Raw genomic sequence first — 21,925 nt, 5'->3', positions numbered from 1 at the left:
GACAGATGCATATTATTTCCCAATAAAAAAAAGAAGGTTTGAAGCCCAAGAAGAAGTTCAGGGTGGTGTTTATGAATTATGATCACCACCGGCCATTGAAATTTTGGAACAAATAGTTAGTTTTTAGAATCAAGCCCAAGGTTTGGTGGTTACCCAAACAGCTAGCTGGAGTCAGTAAAAATTATTCAAATACAACACATTTTGTCAGCCCCAAGAATCCTGTCCATCAACACCTATGAAAACTACTCTTATTTTAACACCATTTTTTGTATGGATCCAAAATATTCACTCTCTCTTTAACTCATAAAAAGCTCTTTATATTTTTATTAGTACTCTATGTGTTGAACTCAGTGTCTAATGTCCATAAGTATGGCAGCTCCCATCACTGTGCTCTACTTAAGAGTTTTGGTCTTATTCATCTGGGCACTTGTCTGTATACTTGGACAAAACTTGCTCAACTGCGGCTCCACCTCTCCGGACGCTTCAGGCTACCGCTGTAATTCAGTTGGCTCCCAGGATCAGTGTGGCACTTTTGCAATTCTTCGCACTAATTCTTACTACTCTTCTCTTTACAACTTGAGCTTTTACTTGGGATTAAACCGGTTTGTGATTTCTGAGGCCAATGGATTCTCTGCGGACACAGAGTTTCTTCCAAAAGATCAGCCCTTGTTGATTCCGATTGACTGTAAATGCAACGGTGGTTTCTTTCAGGCTGTTTTAACTAAAACCACCGTCAAAGGTGAGAGCTTCAATGGAATTGCTGAATCACTGGAGGGCTTGACGACTTGTAAAGCCATCCGGGAGAAAAACCCTCGAGTTTCGCCGTCAGGTCTTGCTGATAAAGTTCGCCTACAAGTTCCATTAAGATGTGCTTGTCTTTCTTCATCGGAGAATCTCCCACAGACAAGACTTCTGTTGTCTTATCCGGTCAGTGTAGGAGATACTATATCTAGTTTGGCCATTAAGTTCAACACCACTTCAGACGCCATAATATCTGCAAATAACAAATCTTTATCGGGAACCTTTAAGCCGGGAGGCCTTACACCTTTTACTTCTCTTTTGATTCCTCTTAACGGTAAGCCTGATCTTGGTCTCCTTTCAAAACCCCGTGAACCCAATTTACATTTTCCTGAAACCACCAACATCTCTGCAACTACTCTACCGAAGAAAAAGTCCAAGATGATGAAGGTGGGAGCTTATATTGCTCTCAGCGGAGTCGTCGTTGGAGGGTGTATCGCAATTGCAGCTGCTGTTACTGTGATCCTCTTGAAGAAGAAGAAACAGAATCCAGTACTACAAAAGGATGGAGATGTTGAGCTTCAACAGCAACATCAACAACTCAGTACTGCAAGTATAAGGACTACCAGTGACAAAAAAATGTCATTTGAAGGATCCCAGTGTACAATTGATGGCCCAACCATTGACACTCACAAAATGCTAGTGGAGAGCCATACTGTGGAGGAGCTGAGAAGAGCAACGGAAGACTTTAATCGCAGTAACCAAATAGAGGGAGCTGTTTATCATGGTCGTCTCAGTGGAAAGAACTTGGCCATAAAGCGGACGCAACCAGAGATTATCGCAAAGGTTGAGATGCAATTTTTTCAAAATGCAACTTATCATCATCCCAACATAATTAGGCTCCTAGGCACATGTTTGACTGATGGTCCTCATTCGTTTCTGGTTTTTGAGTATGCTAAAAATGGGTCCTTGAAGGACTGGCTCCATGGTGGATTAGCAATGAAGAATCAATTCATTGCCTCTTGCTATTGTTTCCTGACATGGAGCCAGAGGTTAAGAATCTGCCTTGATGTGGCCATGGCGTTACAATACATGCACCAAATTATGAATCCGAGTTATGTTCACAGAAATATAAAGAGCCGGAACATCTTTTTGGATGAGGAATTCAATGCCAAGCTGGGGAATTTCGGTATGGCGAAATGTGTTGAAGACGATACTGAGAGTCCACAATTTTATTCAACAAATCCTGCCACTTGGAGCTTGGGGTATTTGGCTCCTGAGTATATCCACGAACGTGTAATTTCTCCAAGCGTTGATATCTTTGCTTACGGAGTAGTTTTACTGGAGATTTTATCAGGCCAAACCCCAATCAACAGGCCGAAGAAGAAAGATGAAGGAAGTGTGTGGCTTTCAGAGAAAATAAAGTCCATATTACAATCAGATAATGCGGATGAGCTGAGGGATTGGATGGATAGCGCATTGGGTGAGAATTATTCATTTGATGCTGCAGTTACAGTGGCAAACATTGCAAGAGCTTGTGTAGAAGAAGACCCTGAAATGAGACCAAGTGCTGGAGAAATTGTGGAGAAGTTGTCAAGATTAGTGGAAGAATCACCAGAAGGGAAGCACTTTTCAATCTGTGAGAGCTCTTCCAAACCGCTGGTGAAGGCAGGTGCAATGAAGTAACATCACATTTTTGATTAATTGTGATGAAGCAGCATTAGTTTTAGTTGTTTTATGGTTAGTGGGATCCTCTATATATGTAATTAACAAAGTGTCATCGGAGATGAAGAACAGCAGGCTTCTACTTTTGTATTGTGTGTATTGCAGGATTATTATTAATAAAAGCATATATATTGATACCAAGTGACATTCATGTTCATGTCTATTAATATTATTTTTATATGTTGCTACTGTGCTTTATTGAAGGATGCAGAGGTTTGACCGGAGCTGACTAAAATAGTCAAAGATTAGTCAAAGGTCATGGTCCTGGAGCAAAAGTTTAAATGTTTGTACCCAATTAAAGGTTAATTAAGTTGTACGAGTGACTGTTGCCATTAAAAATTTTAAAACATGGATCCAACCAAAAGGCAATATTAAGTTATAATTTTGCGTGGGGAGAACCACATTTTCGCACCGAAGGTTTGATAAAATGGCACTTTCTCAATCTTTGTCAGGTTCTGTTAATATTTTTTTATTAATATTTAATTAAAAAGGTAAAAATACTCTTAAATAGTTTATTATAAATTAAAATTTAATTAAGTCAAAGTCCTTACTCAATTATTTTTTAGTTCAAGTGTAAAAATATTTTTTTCTTTGTTTATTAATTAATTATGAATATTGATTTTCTATATTAATTAGGAAAAATAACAAACATTGTATTATGAAAAACATTATAAATTTAGTAGATTATTGAATAATAATGATGAGATATTGATGATATTATAAATAAATAAATAAATATTAAAATCATTTAACTTTAAACAATTTCATAGTATTACTCCTAACTTTTTAGACGAGGTTAACTACTTTTTCCTTTTTTACTTTTTAGCTAATTAAAAATAATAAAAAATTTATAAAGTCAAAATTTTAAGGGTACTTTCATCTTTTTAATAAACTATTAACGAAAAACATAATAGAACTTAACAAAGAGTAGGAAAGTGTTATTTTTAAACTTGAAGGGTGGGGGAAAGGGTGCATACGAGCCAAGCCGAGTCGAGTAGTGGCTGGCTCGAGCTCGAGCTCGACGAGCTCGAGTTCAAGGTCTGCTCGTTTAAAAAAATAAACGACTCGAGCTCGGCTCGGCTATTTATAAGGATTTAACAAAACGATGTCGTTTTGAACCCACCTTTTTCTTCTTCTTCTTCCACCGTCCCTCCCACTAACTTCTCAGTCGAATCTGCTGAGACCAAAATCCAACTCCTCATCTCCACCTAGTCATAATCTTTAGTCGATCTACGTCATGAGGAAACTACTCACCACCATCGCAGTCCACCCCACCGTCATCGAACTCGTCAGATCTCAACTTTACCTCCGACCTCCTCTCATGCGGCACCTGCGTCACTCGTCAGATCTCTGTTTTCGACCGAATGATCTCACGAGCTCTCCTACTCAAATGACGTCTCGAGTGATTCAAACAGCTCGCGAACAGTTCGAATCGAGCCCGAAAAGCTCGACATTTTTCACGAGCTTGAAGTTGAGCTCGAACAAAAGGGAGAATGACATTTTCCACCCAAGCCAAAGATGAGAGAGCCGAGAGAGTGAGAGAGAAAATGAGAGATTGATTTTGTTTTCAATTCTTTCAAATTTTTATTAAAATGGTATAATACTTAATTTATATACCATGGGCACAAAGTGTAATTTTAAATTGTTTTGGGAAGGCCTCAAACAATTTAAAATTAACTTAAGAATAAACGTTTATGTTAAGTCCTTGGTTTTATGGTTAATTCATAATTAGACCAAATTTTAATTCAATTAAATATTCTAACCCTTTAGAATAAAACCAATGCACTTTTGCCCCCATCATTGAATCCAATTCAATCATAATATTTAATAAATTCTTACTACCCTTGGTTAGTGCTAGCTATACATGAATAATCATTTCACCAATACATTAATTCGGATGCAACTGTCTATGTCCGAACATCGTTAATTTGATTAATGATATGTATTACTCTCTCTCCTTGAGCTTGGTTTTATGTGTGACCATTTTGGTTCACTGTGATCTAGCCTTGGGCCCAATATCAGATTTTGATATGTTTCGTTATAACTCTTTTATAATCGAAACTCTCATTAATTATGGTAGACGTCTCCATAACCCCTAAACGACAATGAAGTTTAAACTCCAATGAACCTATTCTGATCGTATGTACCATGTAGTCAAATCCCTCCGTTATCTAATCCCAATTAAGAATGGTTCATGGTATGTCAAAACCTTTAACTTAATCTTTAATCGAATTGTCAATCGATACAATGGAACTCGTCAACATAAAACTACTTTTTATCTAACATTCATTATACTCTGGCTAGAGATTTACCTTTTCCAATGTTTATTGACATTCGTCTGGGAACTCGAGATTGGACTATATTGAGTTAATGAATCCCATCTTGACCATCTCTTGTCCTCACACATGAATAACATATGACCAAACTGGCTTATTACACAAGACATGACTAGTCTCATGCTTATACACCATATGAACCATATGCATCTTATGTTGAATCCAACCATGATGTCTCAGGTCTAAGGATTAGTGGTACACTAGCACGATCCTACGATGCATCATTGACCATATCCATGTGATTCATCGTAATTTGTTTTATTCGATTAATAGTTCACTAACCGTTTATCCATGCTAATGCCTTAGTGACATACCTCTTATAATCACCCACACTAATACCATCACATGATATTCAATGGAGACATTCAACATGCCTACTATGCAATGTTATTGCCCAATTAACATTACTTGCGTAGGGAATTCTTTGATGATTTGATCTTCTGAAGATCCGTGTCATCCGGACATTTCACTTGCAATATTAAATATAATATAATATAAATGAAGTAGAAAATCAACATGTGAAATAAGAACACTTTCTTGTATTCATAATACATTTACAAGATATAATGTCCTGAAACTGACAATACGATTGGTTCCTAGGGCATACACTAACAAACCCAACCCCACTCCAAATCCTAGACTCCGACGGCAGCGACAGTTCAAAGGCTGTCGAAGAAGATGCTCCGATGGATTATCCAATGAATGAAGGTGGTCTAGAGGCAGAGGAGACAACGGGGCACAAGAATAGAGAGAAGAATCAAAAAACGATTTTGAAGAGGAGGACGCCAACGAGAATTCAAGCGAGGAGGAGGATGCCGGTGAAAAAAGGGTATGTTTTTTACTTGTTGTTTTTAATTTGATGAGAAATTTGATTGATTTGTGCGAATTTGAGGGATATGTAGTTGGTTTTATTGTTATGGTGGTTGTGGCGTTTTGTCAAGCAGTTGACGGGCATTTGAGGAGTGGCTTTGTTTGGGTTCCAGAGGATGGGGAAAGACAAGGGAGACTGTATGGATGTTGTTTGTGGGAGGTTGGAGGGCTGGGATGGCAGATGGTGGCTAAATCGGGGGCGCAGCTACGTGCGTTGTGCGAGGCCAACCCTGCAATATGCAGGGTAACCCTCCAACCCCCCCTAATTTCGCCACCTCTTGTCATCCTCCGCCCTCCAATCTCATGAAACCTGCCACAACAGCCTCTGTAGGGCTTGCATTGGCTTCCCCGGTCTTCTTGAGGCCAAAAACACCCACTTCTCGATGCCCTCGAAGCCCATATCCCCCAAATTGCCAGCCTATTGGTTATTTTGGTTTCTTTTTTTTGTTGATATTTAGTTTATATCAATTGTGTAGATTTTCCGAAGCGTAAATTATAAAGACTATGGGTTAGAGGTTATAAGTAATAAGGTACCGTACTTCCCCGTAAGGGTGATAGTTAGGTCGAGTTGACAAGTTTTTACGAGAATAATAGAGATTTTACAGGAACAGAGGAAGGGTATGGACCGATTCAAAGAGAGTTGTTTTGGTCATTTTATGAACATCAGAGAAAATTGGAAAAAGGCGTTTTGGGGGCAAGGAGTGCATTATATGTTGCTGCACTTAGTTAAAAGAAAAAAAAAATGAAATATGGTTCGTAGTGGATGGGAAGCCACTACGGTTTGGGATGATGGAATATCCCTTGATGACAGGCTTAAGATGTGGGGCATTTTCAGATGCGGAAGAGCAAGAGAGAATAAAAAAGCGTAGGGTAGCCGATAACTTAGCTAAAAAGGTTTTGGGGGGAAGGCGTCTATTATGGGATGCGATTTAGAGGATAGGTTAGGAGAAGGTGGGTATACCTCTTCAGAAAGGTTTAAGATATGTTTGGTATGGTTCGTGCATTCGATCATAATGGCTTCTGACTCAACAAAAGCAGTTAATATGGATTGGGTGAAGTTTGCAAGCAACCAGGACTTCTTTAATGCTTATCCGTGAAGACGAGTATCATTTCAGCTAACCATGGACTCCCCACAAGGAGAAGACATGGTGTTAAATCAGCGCCAATCTGTCGAGAAGAATAGACCGAGCACGTACAATTTGTTTGGCTTCCCATGGGTAATGCAGGTAAATATTAATAGCTTTTTGTTATATTTTTTGTATTATATGTGTTTTGATTATGATATAGACTATTTTTTTATAATGTAGGCTTGGATATATGAGGCCATCCTTGTCCTGGCTAAAGTGGGGAGAGGATGAAGACTTTAGATGAGTGACTGTAATTTCCTAAGATGTTGCATGATACATCGAAAAGTGTACGCATTGGGATTACGACAAAATAGAAATGGAAATTCAAGTAGCTCGGGTAAGATTAAAGGATTAATCTTTTGAATATGTACTTGCTTTTAAATGTAGCTTAAATTTGACTGCTTTTTTTTCTTATTGCAGGTAGTCGTCCGTCCCTTCCTCATTGTTACTAGGGGTGAAGCGGGAGAGGAGTATGTTACATCGTTTAAAGCACTAGAGGATGCAGCAGACGAAAGGATAGATCGCCTAATGTAGGACTTAGAAGGGGTCATGCATGTGAGTGCAGTTGCAGGGCCACTGCTTGCAAATGTTGTTGACGCCGAGGATGATGAAGCTCCAATCGGCGGGAGGGACGAAAAAGAGGAGGATGAAGAGCTTCGTACGCCTCCACCCAATTGGAAAATCGGTACAACAAATATCGCTTTGCTGAGGTGTCGGGGTCAGGAGAATGAGGTGGTTGACCTCATAAATGGTCTGTTTGAGAGTTTTATAATAGCTGTTTATGAGAGGTTTGAGAAAATGGAAGAGCGAATGAAAAGGGTGGAGGATAAAGTTGATAGGGTGGCAGAGAAAGTTGGTAGGGTGGAAGAGGAAGTTGGTAGGGTACTGAAAGTGGTTAAAGTGCAACCTGAGCATAAAAGAAAGAGTCGAGAGAGTAAGCATGTAAATTCTCCTTACACTGTAGTAACGTATGGAAAGAAGAGGAAAACGAAGAAAAAAAATGAGGAAGTTCGTGAAATTGGAGAAGCAAAAATAGAGGAGGAGGGTAAGGAGGAAGGCGGAGGAAGTGGGGAAGTGAAAATGGAGGAGGGTGAGGTGAGACGCAAAGGAAGTGGGGAATTGAAAATGGAGGAGGAAGGCGGAGGAAGTGGGCAAGTGAAAATAGATGACTTAAAGATCGATTTGTATAGGCCACTAGATGAGGAAAAGAAAAAACTCTTCTATGCCTATTACAATGATTCTGGAAGTGATAGGCATGTGAAGTGCAAGACCGAGGATTATCTCCGAGAGGTTTGAAAAGATGTTGACGATGGGCAGGTGGCTTGACGACTAGGTGAGTTATTTTCCCTTATTTTTTCTTATTTTTTCTTATGTTTTCCATGAGGTATTGTATACTTATCATGTTGTTTTTATTTGATGCAACACATCGATGAGGTATTGGCACTTATGAGGCTACGAAAAAGCAGTAATTGCGATATTTTGTATTCGCACTATGCCATCAACGATGTGGCCTTTGGCCAAATGCTAGTAACTACATATAACATTTTAATGAAAAAGGCCAATGGTAGAGGTGCAACAAGGGGAAACAAGCGAAAAAAATTGGCCACAGATGACTTCAACGGTGTCTCTGATGATTTTCAATTTGATGATAGGATGATGCAGTATATAGGGGGAAAGACCCAAACATGGCAATAGTTGGACAATGTTGAAAGAATATACTACATCATGAACATCAAGGATATGCATTGGATAACCATCATCGCACTATTAGAAAAGGGCTTGTTGTAGATCTTTAACTGCAACCCAAGTAACTATTGAGAGAGGCAGTTGGAGATGGAGTTTCAGCCACTGTGTGTATTGTTCCCGCGGCTGTTGCGCAATAGCGGGATGTTTCAGTACTTGGGTGATGAACTACTGACAGGAAAGTGGCCATTCAAACGCCTTCCCGTCCTTATAAATGACTCAAGGTAAATTTTATATAAAACTTACATAATACAATTGTTCTATAAGCTGATTCTAATGCTAATATATTTTTCCTATTGTAGTGTTGATTGTGGGGTATATACACTAAAATTTATTGAGTTCGACATGACCAACACCCCGATAGATGACTTGAATGACAAAACAATAAGCAACTGTTAGGAGCGCTGGGTTGTTGAGTGCTTCCATGGGCATATGGATCCATTTTGACTGACCAGAACCCAATCCAAGTCATTGTTGATGCTGTCATTAAAAGGCATAGAAGTTGGACTTAGAATTTTTTAGTTTATGTGATGATGTCTTATTGGGTTGTCTTGAATTGGATCAGCTAGTGTTATTAGGCGTTAGACTATTGATACTTGAGTTGTGGTGCTGATGCTGAAGGTGTGCTGGATAGTTTTGGAGGATTGGGAAGTGGCTGAAGAGAATGATGAAGAGGGGGGATGGAGGCTGCCGGCCCTGCTTTTGTTTTGGGTGTATATATGACATTTATTGTTGTATATAATGTTGTAATTTAATGTAATTGACACATTTCAGATTTGTACATAAGCAATTCAGTATTTCTTTCCCTCTTTTGAGTTTGAGTTTATTTAGTATTTTTGTTACATGGCATTGATGTGTTGATGCAATTAGGTTGTCAAATTCAGGAGAAAATATAGAATTAATATGTGTTGGTAATTTTAGTTTTTCAAAATTCAGGAGAAAAGCTAGAAAAAATATGTATTGCCCATGATCGCTTAAGCGATATATAAGCGACTACATATATTGCTTAAGCGACCAAAGGTTTTCTATAAAGGATTGTTTAAGTGAGACAATAAATCGCTTAAGCGATCGTGCATCTAGGCAGATGTTGATTCTGCCTCGGACTTGATTGCTTAAGCGACCAAGGGTAAAAGTGAAGAATCGTTTAAGCGATCGTGCATCTGGGCAGATCTTGATTCTGCCATGGACTTGATCCAAATCGCTTAAGTGACCAAGGGTAAAAGCGAAGAATCGATTAAGCGAAACCATAAATCGTTTAAACGATCGTGCATCTAGGCATATGTTGATTCTGTCTCGGACTTGATCACTTAAGCGATCCAAAATACGACCAAGGATAAAAGCGAAGAATCGCTTAAGTGAGAATGGTCTCACTTAAGCGATCGTGCATCTGGGCAGATCTTCATTCTGCCTCGGACTTGATCACTTAAGCGACCAAGAGTAAAAGCGAAGAATTGCTTAAGCGAGACAGTAAATCGCTTAAGTGAGCGTGCATCTTGGCAGATATTGATTCTTCCTTGTACATGATCGTTTGAGTGACCAAGGGTAAAAGTGAAGCATCGCTTAAGTGATCTTGATTCTTGCTTGTATGTGATCGCTTACACGACGACTAAGGCTAAATACACATGATCACTTAAGCGAGAAATGAAATCTCTTAAGTGATCCAGTGTATTTGGATTATTTTTATTATGCCTTTCACAAGATTGCTTAAGCGATTAACATTATCGCTTAAGCGATGAAAGCTTATAAACATTGAATCGCTTAAGTGATGATAAGATCGCATAAGCGATTCCTTTTTTTTTTTTTTTTTTTTTGAAATGTTTGTCAACCCCATATTAAATGACGTTAATGTGAACTTCAGACATTCACAACATCATATGATTATTAACGTTAATGTTAAGCGACATCGGTTATTAACACTTATTAAGACCAATTAAGAAGGATTATTTGTAACCTAATTCCATTAACACATATTAAGGTTACAGCTGTATGATATATGGATGAATGTCATAACGCACTAGCGTGACACATTAGTAGAAACGTACCTGATTTCATAAATATGGATGATGTATTTGAGAATGATTAGATTGAAATAATCTTCAATTTTGACTGTACCATTAATTCAGTGGACCATGATCTGTCTTATGTCAATTGATTTTATTATTTATATTACTTAATCGATTTTTTTTCAAAATTATATTTTAATTAAATTAATTCTTTTACGTCTATACATAAACATGGTACATAAAATGGAAAAGAAATATTAAAGTATAAAATGTTTTTAAAGTACCAAAGTAAATTACCCTTAATCGCTTAAGCGATATATGGTGTCGTTTAAGCGATCCTGTCTATTTAGCCTTGGTCGCTTAAGCGATATATGGTTTCGCTTAAGCGATCTTGTCTATTTAGCCTTGGTTGGTTAAGCGATAATAAATCGCTTACGCGATCTTGTCAAAGGCAGAATAAAGGTCATCTGACTATACTAGATCGCTTAAGCAATCATAGGTCTCTCTTAAGTGATCCTGTATATTCAGCCTTAGTCGCTTAAGCGATCACGTACAAGCGAGGATTAGAATCACTTAAGTGATGCTTTACTTTTACCCTTGGTCACTTAAGCGATCATGTGCAAGGCATAATCAAGTCACCCTAGTTGTACAATTGTTTAAGCGATTAAAGTTCTCGCTTAAACGATTCTTCACTTTTACCCTTGGTCGCTTAAGCGATTATGTCCAAGGCAGAATATCGCTTTAAGCGATTTAAGTTCTCGCTTAATCGATTCTTCACTTTTATCCTTGGTCGCTTAAGCGATCATGTCCAAGGCAGAATCAAATCACCCCAGGTGCACGATCGCTTAAGCGATTTAAGTTCTCGCTTAATCGATTCTTCACTTTTACCCTTGGTTGCTTAAGCGATCATGTCCAAGGCAGAATCAAGATCACTTAAGCGATTCTTCACTTTTGGCCTTGGTTGCTTAAGCGATCCATGATCGCTTAAGCGACCAAGGACATTTTGCTTCTTGTCTCGCCGATCTTTTGATACTGTGCACGTTTGAGTGAGAAATAATATTCCGTATTGTGGGTGAGATCTATATTCAATCATAACCATCCATATTTGTGAAATGAGGTACGTTTCTATTAACGTCTCACACTCGTGACTAATTCAGTAAATTGATTGATTGTCTTGATACGACAATGATGTTGATAATATTTATTTTGCTTGTCTTACTTATTTGGGTAGCAATCAGTGCCGCACAAAGGTAATATGCGAAATTTTACTTACTTAAACCCTTTTTAAAATTGATGAAAATGAAAAATAATCAATTTGATTTAATACGTTATAAAGGATGATTTATTCAAGGTAACAATAAAATTTAAAACATAAAAAATTGAAAACAACAACTCTTCAACGATTGGCCTTGGCAACTCTCTTGATTTCATCACTCTTCTTGATCGCTTAAACGATCAGCTGTTTAGATCTGCAGATAACAACCGATCGCTTAAACGATCTTATGTCGCTTAAGCGATCTTATGTCACTTTAGCGATTCGATCTTATCTGCAGATTGCTTGCTTTCTTGCTACTGATCAATTCGAACCTAATTTTTTGGATCTGCATCTGATTGATTCTGGCAACTACTTCTCTTGTGCCAGGTTGCTTGTAAATTGAGCACTTATTCATCCTTCGGGGAACCTCACTGGCTGATGGAATACATTTAACTCTTTTTCTCCCATTTCTTGTCTTCTTGAATGGCGGATGGATGATAATGTCAACCAATTCAGCCGGCACCACCCACTGCTCTTTTGGAGGAACTAGATATATCATTTTCGAATAAGCCAGCATGTAGTGATTTGCCATATAGAGAGGGGAACAAAGTTCCATATAAATTCTTGAACCAAAATCTGGCTTCCGTTGGTGTTTTAGTGCTACTAGTGCATGAGGACAAGGTAAACGTTGAATGTCAAGCATTTTACAGCTGCAAGTTTTACTAAGAATGTTAACTAAGACATCCGGACCGTAGCCGCGCACGGTGAACTCTTGAGCATTAAGATGATAGGCAAACAGTGTATTTGACAGTTTCATATGTTTTCGCAATAATTTTTCAGTTGACGAAACAAGGGTTGTGGTAAAATCATCTGACTTCGTATGGCGCTCATAGAACCACGGTGACAATGTCCTTTGGATTGCATCAAAAATGGCAACTATTAGAAACTCTCTTTCTAGTAACAACTTAGAATTTATGGACTTAGCTATGTTCGTGGTCATGACATCAAACCTTATTCCAGAAAAGTAAGCTCTACTCCATCGCTCGAAACCAACATCATCTTCAAGATACTTAGCAATTCTATCATTCTTGATTCGGATTTGCCAGAAGTGCTCCTCGAACTCATCAACTCGATAAGCTTTTGCTACCATGTAGTATGTTTGAAAGAGGCCAGCACACTTAACCTTTTGTTTTATGTTCTCACCAAGGTGCCTCATACAGTATCCATGATGTGCTTGAGGATAAATAGTGGCAATCCCCTTCTTTATAGAGTTGTGCCTATCAAATATTATGCACAACTCGTCACTGTCAGGCACTATCGTACTTAATTGCTGAAAAAACCAAGTCCACGACTTGTCATTCTCAGAGTCAACCACACACCATGCAACAAGATATGTGTGATTCTCACTGTCCTATGCAGTGGCCACCAACAATGTACCTCCATACTTTCCTGTCAAAAAGCAACCATCAACAGCTAACACATTTCTCATGTTTACAAAACCCCTTATAGTAGCACCGTAAGCAAAAAAAAAGAAAATTTAAACCCATATTCTTGTCCCACTTCAAAGCCGTCTTGGGTTTGTCAACTCAAGTATTTAACGGTACGCTTCTAATACTGCGTACCCATGTTTCGACGTGCCTCTCACAAAATCTTGTGCATGTTGTCTCCCTTTCCAACATTTCCAGTAACTAACAGCGCATCCCAACTCTGTGTGTACAAGTCTTTGAATGTCCTTAGGAGATGGATATTTCCCTTCAACGAACTAACTTTTGACAAATTGTCCAATAACATCAATGGAGGCTTGTCCATGCTCACCTGAAATATGTCTCAAACCACATGTGTGCTCACAAGCATATATGCTAACAATAAATTTTTCGAACTCCGCCAACCTTCTATAATAAACCCGCCACTTATACCTTCGGTCACGACATGCAACCGTCACTATCGATGAATTAAACTTTTTGGTGATGAACTCAAAATTATCTCTCACGACAACAAGTTTTAGCTTTCTCACAACTTCCTCTTTGTTGTGAAATAAATACCCTATGCGTAAGTCCGATCCATCATAAAAACATGAGCTGATTCACTACTACCTGCAATTGCCCCCTTTGAACCTGCATAAAGGACCATAGTGTTCTCTTACTCACAAACTACACATTTTGCATAATTTGTATTTAAAGGAATCTCTATATCTGCGGGAACATGTACTGGGTCCTCCTCCTCAACATTTTCATTATGCCACACATGACCAACCTCTTCTATAGTGTCCTCCTCACCACCCAAATCACCGCCTACTCTTGATTTTTCAACTAAGAAACCAGTGCCCTCGTAGTTCAAATTGAAACCAGCATTCTCTCCGCCAACTTCCTTGTTATCCCCTTCCTTTGAACCAACTTCAAACGGTTTATCTACAAAAGAAACCCTTAAAATCAGCCTCGAACCATTATCGCCCACATCAATCATATATAACTTCACACCTTTATCCGACTTTAATATAGTAGAAGGTACCTTATAATGTTCAGGAACTTTGCTTAAAACAAACGTAACAACTGTATCACTATGTGAGCAACTCAAATCATCTCTTCTAATTATTTCATCAATCAACTCATCAAAACTAACCTCTGTGCTCATAGCAATTGGTATAACTTCTTTGCTCTTCTCAATCCACTTCCAGCAACTTTGTTCCTCTACCCACTCACCAAATATTCAACACCCAAAACAACTTGTCCCATGTCTAATAATAGCCAAGTACCTATAATGCAAGAAAAAAAATTATTAACTGATGTATTTAAGGGTTGAAAGATTTTAAAAAGCATCTGCAGAGTCGCTTGAGCGATCTGGTGTATCGCTTAAGCGATCTACTGCCATGCACCAGACTTATAGCAAATTGCTTTAGCGATCTTCAGCCATATATCTGATCGCTTAAGCGATCTATGATCTGCTGCATTATACTAGACATACCAGATCTCTTAAGCGATCCATCATATCTAAAACACATTTTCAGTCATCTCCACCTACAATCGGTGCTACCACCCCTAGCTTACCCATAATGCAAGAAAATATTCAACAAATTTCACTCCTTTCAACTTGCATTACATCAAACAGAACCCAACAACCTAAACAACTAAATCAAAATCATAACCCAAACCCAATCCATCATTATATCTTTGTAAATCGAAATATAAAATGGAAAGGGGAGATACACATACCTAGACAAAATGTCAGGAGGAGGAGGATCTGTGGTGGAGAAGATGTTAATGGCGGAGGAAGAAGATAGTGTTAATGGCAGGAAGAAGAAGATGTACAGGAAGGAGGAAGAAGAAGATATAGATAAAGCTTAAAATAAACAGCAATCAGGGGAGGGATGCGTTAATGGCGGGAAGAAGAAGAAGAAGAAGATGTTATGTTTGGGTTTGTTTGTAAGAATTTCAGGTTTTTAAAGACATTATAATTTTTAAAAGATTACACAATACTTCATTAATTCTAATTAAGCTATGATTAATGTTTAATTGTCATTAGTTTGTCTTAATAAAAAATAAGGCCATTTAGAAAGACTAAAAAACTAGATGGCCTTTTAGTTAAATTCAAANGCTTAAAATAAACAGCAATCAGGGGAGGGATGCGTTAATGGCGGGAAGAAGAAGAAGAAGAAGATGTTATGTTTGGGTTTGTTTGTAAGAATTTCAGGTTTTTAAAGACATTATAATTTTTAAAAGATTACACAATACTTCATTAATTCTAATTAAGCTATGATTAATGTTTAATTGTCATTAGTTTGTCTTAATAAAAAATAAGGCCATTTAGAAAGACTAAAAAACTAGATGGCCTTTTAGTTAAATTCAAAACCAATATGGCCTAAAAATCATTTGCCCCTTAGTCTATTGGGTAACTTGATAAGTAATCCGTTGTGTCCTATAGTGTTCTGCACTATTGTGTTTATTACTATTAGGGGGCGTTTGTTTGAGCTTATGAAAATTAGCTTATAAGCAACAAGTGCTTATAAGCTAATTTTAGCTTATAAGCATTTGAAATTTTAAGCAATTACGTGTTTAGTTGAAGTACTTATAAGTGACTGATAAGTATTTGACGTGTTTGGTAAAATGTGGCTTATAATTACATTTTATTATAAAATGACTAAAAAGGGTACTACATTAAACAAGGGTACCACATTATCCTTGTTTAATTTTAAAATTCCATAGTATGCCTTTGTTTAATGTAGTACATTTTTTAGTAATTTTATAATAAAATGTACTTATAAGCCACATTTTACCAAACACGTCAATTACTTATCAGTCACTTATAAGTACTTTAACCAAACTCGTAAGCACTAGCTTATAAGCAGAGTGCTTATAAGCAAAAAAAGAAAAGTACCTCCCCCCAACTTATTTTTTTTAGCTTATAAGCTCAACTTATAAACTCAAAAAAGTTAGAAACAAATAACTCAGCTTAATTTTAGAGCTTATAAGCTTAGACAAATACTCATTAAGTCGATGGTTTAAATTATAAGCCATTTATTTGTAAGAAAAAGAGAGACATTTTTTGCCTACTTTATTTGTAAATATTTGTAAATATGTATATTTTATTTCAAAAATTATAAAGAATATTGTTAAGATATAAATAAGAGAATAATATATATATTTACAATAACTGGTACCAGAAAGATGTGTCCTTCCTGATTCTTTCGTAGTAGGCAAATGTCTTCTCAATGCTCTGTCGCCCACATCAAATATAGACTGAATCACTGGATTGTCTCACAACATTTTGAACCCAACTTATGTCCCACTTTAATGGACAAACAGGTCCACACAAATCCATTATATTAAAATTATAGATAAATAAATTGAAATGTTTTCCATGAACTTATTGAACTGATCAGGAAAAAAAAAATTTACGAGACATTCCCAATTGAATTAAACTATAAATACTAAGTGTGAGTTAATAAGGGTCTATAAAGGAGGTGATTAATGATATTTCCAAAAATTGAATAGACTACTCTTTATGACTCTACCTTTACTTTTCTGTATTTATAACATTTATGAATACATCCCAAGTTTAGTTGTGATATTATTATTGAGGTATACGTAAAAATAATCATATAAAAAATACTATCATACACCTCAAATTCGTATCTCAAATTTTGTATATTTGTAGAGATATAGTATTCTTTTTAGAGATACATGTATAATTTACATGTATTTGTAACATAATCTCATGTAATTTTCTAAAGGAAAATTATAAGAGAAACCGAAAGTTTCTAAAGGAAATATAAACTCCAACAGGCTAAAGCGTCCCTTCATCACTCTCATGAAATTAGTGACTCATTCTCCACCCACCCATTATTGCGTTCACATTCCTCAACTATTAGAGATAATTAACACATGACAAATTAGAGATTATAAACCTTATTTTATTGATACAAAATTATATGTCTGCCAACACGTACAATATGCTGATTGACTGGCTGTTCAATTTGTCAAAGTCGCAAACAGGCTAACCCCACGTCAATAAACTTTGACAAACTTACAAAAATTACTGGAGTCTTCAGCCCCTTATTTGGACCCGGTTTCTTTCATATACGTTCTAAGAAAATGTGAGATGCAATGCAATTGACACTCATTAAACGCCTGCCCATAAGACAAGAATATCACAACCCACATCTTAATCTGCGTTTCCATTTGAGCTCAGAATATCGCAGCCACATCTTCATATTCGTTTGCATTGAGCTTAATTATTCTACAGCTATCTAAACAATATGACCGTCTCAAGAACATTTATGACACTTAACAAAAGTTATTTTAGAGGCCTTCTAATAATATAAGCATATATTAAAAAAATTATTTCAAATTTATTTTCCTTACTTTTTGAGATACAAAATCACTAGGAAAGGTGGACGACAACTGACAGGCTAATGGGGTTAAGTTGGTGGGAGGTTTTGGAGAACAGATATTGGAGAAGTGATGGGTGGTGAAATGGATGATTTCCAATGCCAGGATTGAGTGAAAAAGACTTGAGAAGTTGTGGCCCAAAAGGTATCGGTGGCCGGCTATGGCGGAGTAAATGGATGAGGTATGATAGAGGTTTTGGTGAGAAAGCTGAATGAAGGAAAATTGTGCTGTTGGGGAAGGTCAACGATGTCAGGTACATGCCGAAAAAGCAGGAAATGACTGTTGCACACGGTGGAGTTAGGTTATGAGATTCGTAAAAAATTGGCCAAATCAAGGGCTACCAAGGCTGAAAAAACACTTGGAAAATGATAAAGTGATGGTTCCAGTCGATTTTGGTGAGAAAATCGATCAGAATCAGCTCCAAACGGTCGGCGGCGGAAGAGGGGTGAAGATGATTTATGTGAATGTCGAATTTTGGGATTGAATTGGGAGTGAGTAATTTGAGATATGTAAATGACAATTTTAGCCTTTCATTATTAAAAGAAATTCAATGTGTTAATTTAAAGGTGTAATTAGAATATATGAAATTAGAGGTACAAACTTACTATTTCGTCAAACTTTGGGTGAGAATATATATAAAAAGTTCATAATAAATTTATGTCTTTTGGTTTTTTTGGGGGTCTCTTGGATTGACCTAGATAAGAATATACACTATTTTTATTTTTGTAATATATTTAAAAAAAAATTTATAAAAAATTTGACCCTTTTTTACTCTATTTTTTGGGGCCCTAGGCAGGTGCCTCATCTGCCTATCCCTTGAGCCGGCCTTGCAGTAAACAAGTTAAGTAATAAAGATAAAACCAATCCAAGTTCAATTACCTCATAATTTTATATGTCTACTAAACCAAACAGCTATCTCGATCTTCTGATTATCAGCAACGAAACAACATTGCATTAGACAATTAATGGAACACTGTATATGAAGAAAAAATTATATATATAGGTATGGAATAATCTGCCAAAGAGATTAATTATTACATCACGGGGTGAAGAACGAAATAATCAATGAATGTATGATAGTATTATACAGCATGATATTATTAATCATAACATCATGACCCTAAACTCATCAAAATTGAGGACGCCATCGCCATTGAGATCAAATTGAGCTATCATCACCTTACATTGATCAATTGTTGTGGACTGACCTAGTCTGCTAAGCATCTTTTTCAAACTTTTGGGAGTTATACATCCACACCCATCCATCTCATACATCTTAAACGCCTCCTTCAAATCATTCACTTTCTCTTCTTCTTTACCTCCTTCAACAAACTTGACGAAGTCATCAAACCCCAGCAGCCCATCTCCATCCGTGTCTAAGAACTCCACCGCCGTCTCAGCCTCCGCCAATGAAAGCTCCCCACCTATCGCTTCAACACACTGGTGTAGCTCTAAAGGTGAAATCTTCCCGTCTCCATTGTAATCAAAGTGATTGAAAACGCGCTCGTATTGCTGGTTTTTTTTCATTTCCCAAAGGAACTTGTAGGAGCAATCGAATTAGATAGATTAAAGGATTTGGCAATGAGGTTGGTTTGAGTGTATTTATAGAAAGGGGAAAGGCGGTGTTGAAAGAGTTTGAAATGGAGTTGCATTCGAAGATTGAGAAACACGGGGCGTGAGTTGACCAGCTAGCTCTATATTAAAATTACTTTAACTTAGTGTTTGGGGGTGAGCCAGAAGGGATCAGGTTTCCAGGAAAGTGGAGGGAATTCAATCGTAAAAAAGAGCGAAGACCGTTGACGTTGTGGACGTTAATCGTTAATCATGCATGAGACGAGACCATCAAATATTTATTCATTTTCATTTGTGAAAGGAATATTCAAAGAAGAAGAAACACTATTCATTATTTAAAGTCTTAAAGACCCTCTAGAAGATAACTCCACAACCCCCAAAACTTCCGCAACCACCAATTTCAACCAATGAATTAACAGGAAGACCCACGTTCAGCCGTTCAGGCCTCAGCCTCGATCGGGGCTTTCTTTTTCATACAGTTGACTCCCTCTAGGAACGGAATCATGAGTTTCACTTTGGCGCAATCAATTCTAACAGAAAATAAGGCCGAACGACATGCCCATAGTTTGTCATTGTTGGAGATCCATATCGATTAGACACACTCAAGTTAATGGGTTTATAAGAGTGGACAATCCTCCCACTCAATAAGGCCTTTTGGGTGAGGAGTTAGGCCCAACTCAAATTCTAACATGGTATCAGAGCTAGCTTCATTTAAGTTGAGTGATTGACCAGCGGTGGACTACCAAACTACCTCCATTCATAGGTAAGTGGACCATATAGACTTGACCGTGAGGGGAAGTATTAGAGATCCCATATCGACTAGGCACACTCAAGCCAATGGGTTTATAAGAGTGGACAATCCTTCTACTCAATAAGACCTTTTGGGTGAGGAGTTAGGCCCAACTCAAATTCAAACAATCATAAAGGTAATTCCATAGTTTGTCATAAACATAATTTGGTAGCCTACCAAAATGTTTGAAAATGATAATTATCTACTTCCTCTCCAAATCTATTAATAAAATCTATTTAAATAAAAGTAATATAATAATTTTATATCCATTAATTTTAAATTAATCCATAAATCTCTAATTTTTTTATTTCATTTTTCTCTTCCCTCTCTTATTTTCTTCTTCATCTCTCCCTTCTCTTTCTTTCTTTTTCTCCGTCTTTTCCCTCCTCCCCTTCTCCGTATTCCATTAGGTGGCTTTTGAGAAAGATTTTTAGAATTAGTTCATCACATGAAGATTCTTCGTCTAATGCAGATCATAGAGGCATGACGGCTAAGAGGGGTGAAAATGGGTTAAATTACCATGAAAGTAGAGGAGAGAAAGCACGCAGAAAAGCTGAGGAGAAGAGACGGGCTAGGTTAGAGAAGGAGCTTTTGGAAGAGGAAGAGCGAAAACAGAGGGAGGAGGTTGCCAGGTTGGTGGAGGCACATGGGAGACTCAGGGATGAGAAGATGGAGGCTGAAAAAGAACGCGGCATAACTTCACCTTATGTCAAGGAGAAGGATAGTAAGAGAGAAGCGGAAAGAAAGCGTCAGGAAAGAAGAAAAGAGAGGGACAAGGGGTCTAGTAAGAGTAACTCTGATGCAGAAGAACTGGAAAAGAAAGCTGGAAAGTAAAAAAGAGAAGGGGAGGAGGGAAAAGACGGAGAAGAAAGGAAAGAAAGAGAAGGGAAAAGAGGGAAAAGAAAAGTGAAAAAAGAGAAGGGGAGGAGGGAAAAGACGGAGAAAAGGAAAGAGAGAGAGAGAGAGATAAAAAGAAGATAAGAGAGAGAAGAGAAAAATTAAATAAAAAAATAGGATAAAAATATTAAGGATTTATGGATTAATTTAAAATTATTATATTATTTTTACTAAAACATATTTTACTAATAGATTTAGACAGAAAATGGATAATTATCATTTTTAAAACTTTTAAATGTCAGAGTCTTTATGACAAATTATAGATGGTGCATGTCGTTCGCCCAGAAAATAATAAATGAGATTTTAGACTAATACGCCGCATGCTGACCTTAATTATTATGTTACCAGAGCCATTGAGTTATTGGATTGGAAAGCCATAGCTCACTTCTAAAAAATAAAAAAAATGAAACTTGTTGCTCTCTCATAGGCATGGCCCCAGTAAGTTATTTTTTAACTTGATCAAATTACTTAAACATTTTGATTGTTAATTATGATTAATAAGTCATTTTATATACATTAGAACTAGAACCATGCTCCTTCCTGTTTGCTCAACTTTCATTCAGATGTGAGGTCAGGATGCAATTTGGATTCAAGAAATAAATTTTTTTTTTTTTTTAAGAAAAAGCTCTGAAGGTTTATTTAGCCAATACATAAATTTTACTTGATCCGGGTCACAAGCAGCCCGTCTAGCTCAGTCGGTAGAGCGCAAGGCTCTTAACCTTGTGGTCGTGGGTTCGAGCCCCACGGTGGGCGTGGTTTTAATTTTTGGTTTTTGAAATGTTTTATCAGTTTGGTTTTTGAAATCAGTTTGAAAATAATATACAGAATTTAAAGAAAAAAGATAAAAGAGGAAAGATTTTTAATGTTTTCTTGTTTTTGAAATATGTTTTATCAGTTTGAAATAATACCCAGGATATTGTATAAAGAACAATAATACTACGGACACTAGGATTTTTGTACTGAAATATTGTACCGGCCGACGTG

The 21,925-nt window shown here is 37.1% G+C and overlaps 2 protein-coding genes and 1 non-coding gene across 3 annotated transcripts; 2 read left to right on the top strand and 1 right to left on the bottom strand.

Moving 5' to 3' along the window:
* Positions 1-369: 369 nt before the first annotated feature.
* LOC116110581 (protein LYK2-like) lies at positions 370-2,564 on the top strand. Its single transcript, XM_031396794.1, has one exon. The coding sequence runs from the start codon at positions 370-372 to the stop codon at positions 2,422-2,424; it is 2,055 nt and encodes a 684-aa protein (XP_031252654.1). The 3' UTR covers positions 2,425-2,564.
* A 16,092-nt stretch (positions 2,565-18,656) lies between these two features.
* On the bottom strand, positions 18,657-19,278 carry LOC116110543 (calcium-binding protein CML38-like). The gene has a single exon (XM_031396752.1). The coding sequence runs from the start codon at positions 19,207-19,209 to the stop codon at positions 18,787-18,789; it is 423 nt and encodes a 140-aa protein (XP_031252612.1). The 5' UTR covers positions 19,210-19,278; the 3' UTR covers positions 18,657-18,786.
* A 2,343-nt stretch (positions 19,279-21,621) lies between these two features.
* Positions 21,622-21,694, top strand: TRNAK-CUU. Its single transcript has one exon. It is a non-coding gene; the product is annotated as a tRNA-Lys (tRNA).
* Positions 21,695-21,925: the final 231 nt, after the last annotated feature.

This window comes from Pistacia vera, unplaced genomic scaffold (genome assembly GCF_008641045.1).
Source record: "Pistacia vera cultivar Batoury unplaced genomic scaffold, PisVer_v2 Contig1180, whole genome shotgun sequence".
NCBI classification, from domain to species: domain Eukaryota; kingdom Viridiplantae; phylum Streptophyta; class Magnoliopsida; order Sapindales; family Anacardiaceae; genus Pistacia; species Pistacia vera.
This window is presented reverse-complemented; position numbering and strand designations above follow the sequence as displayed.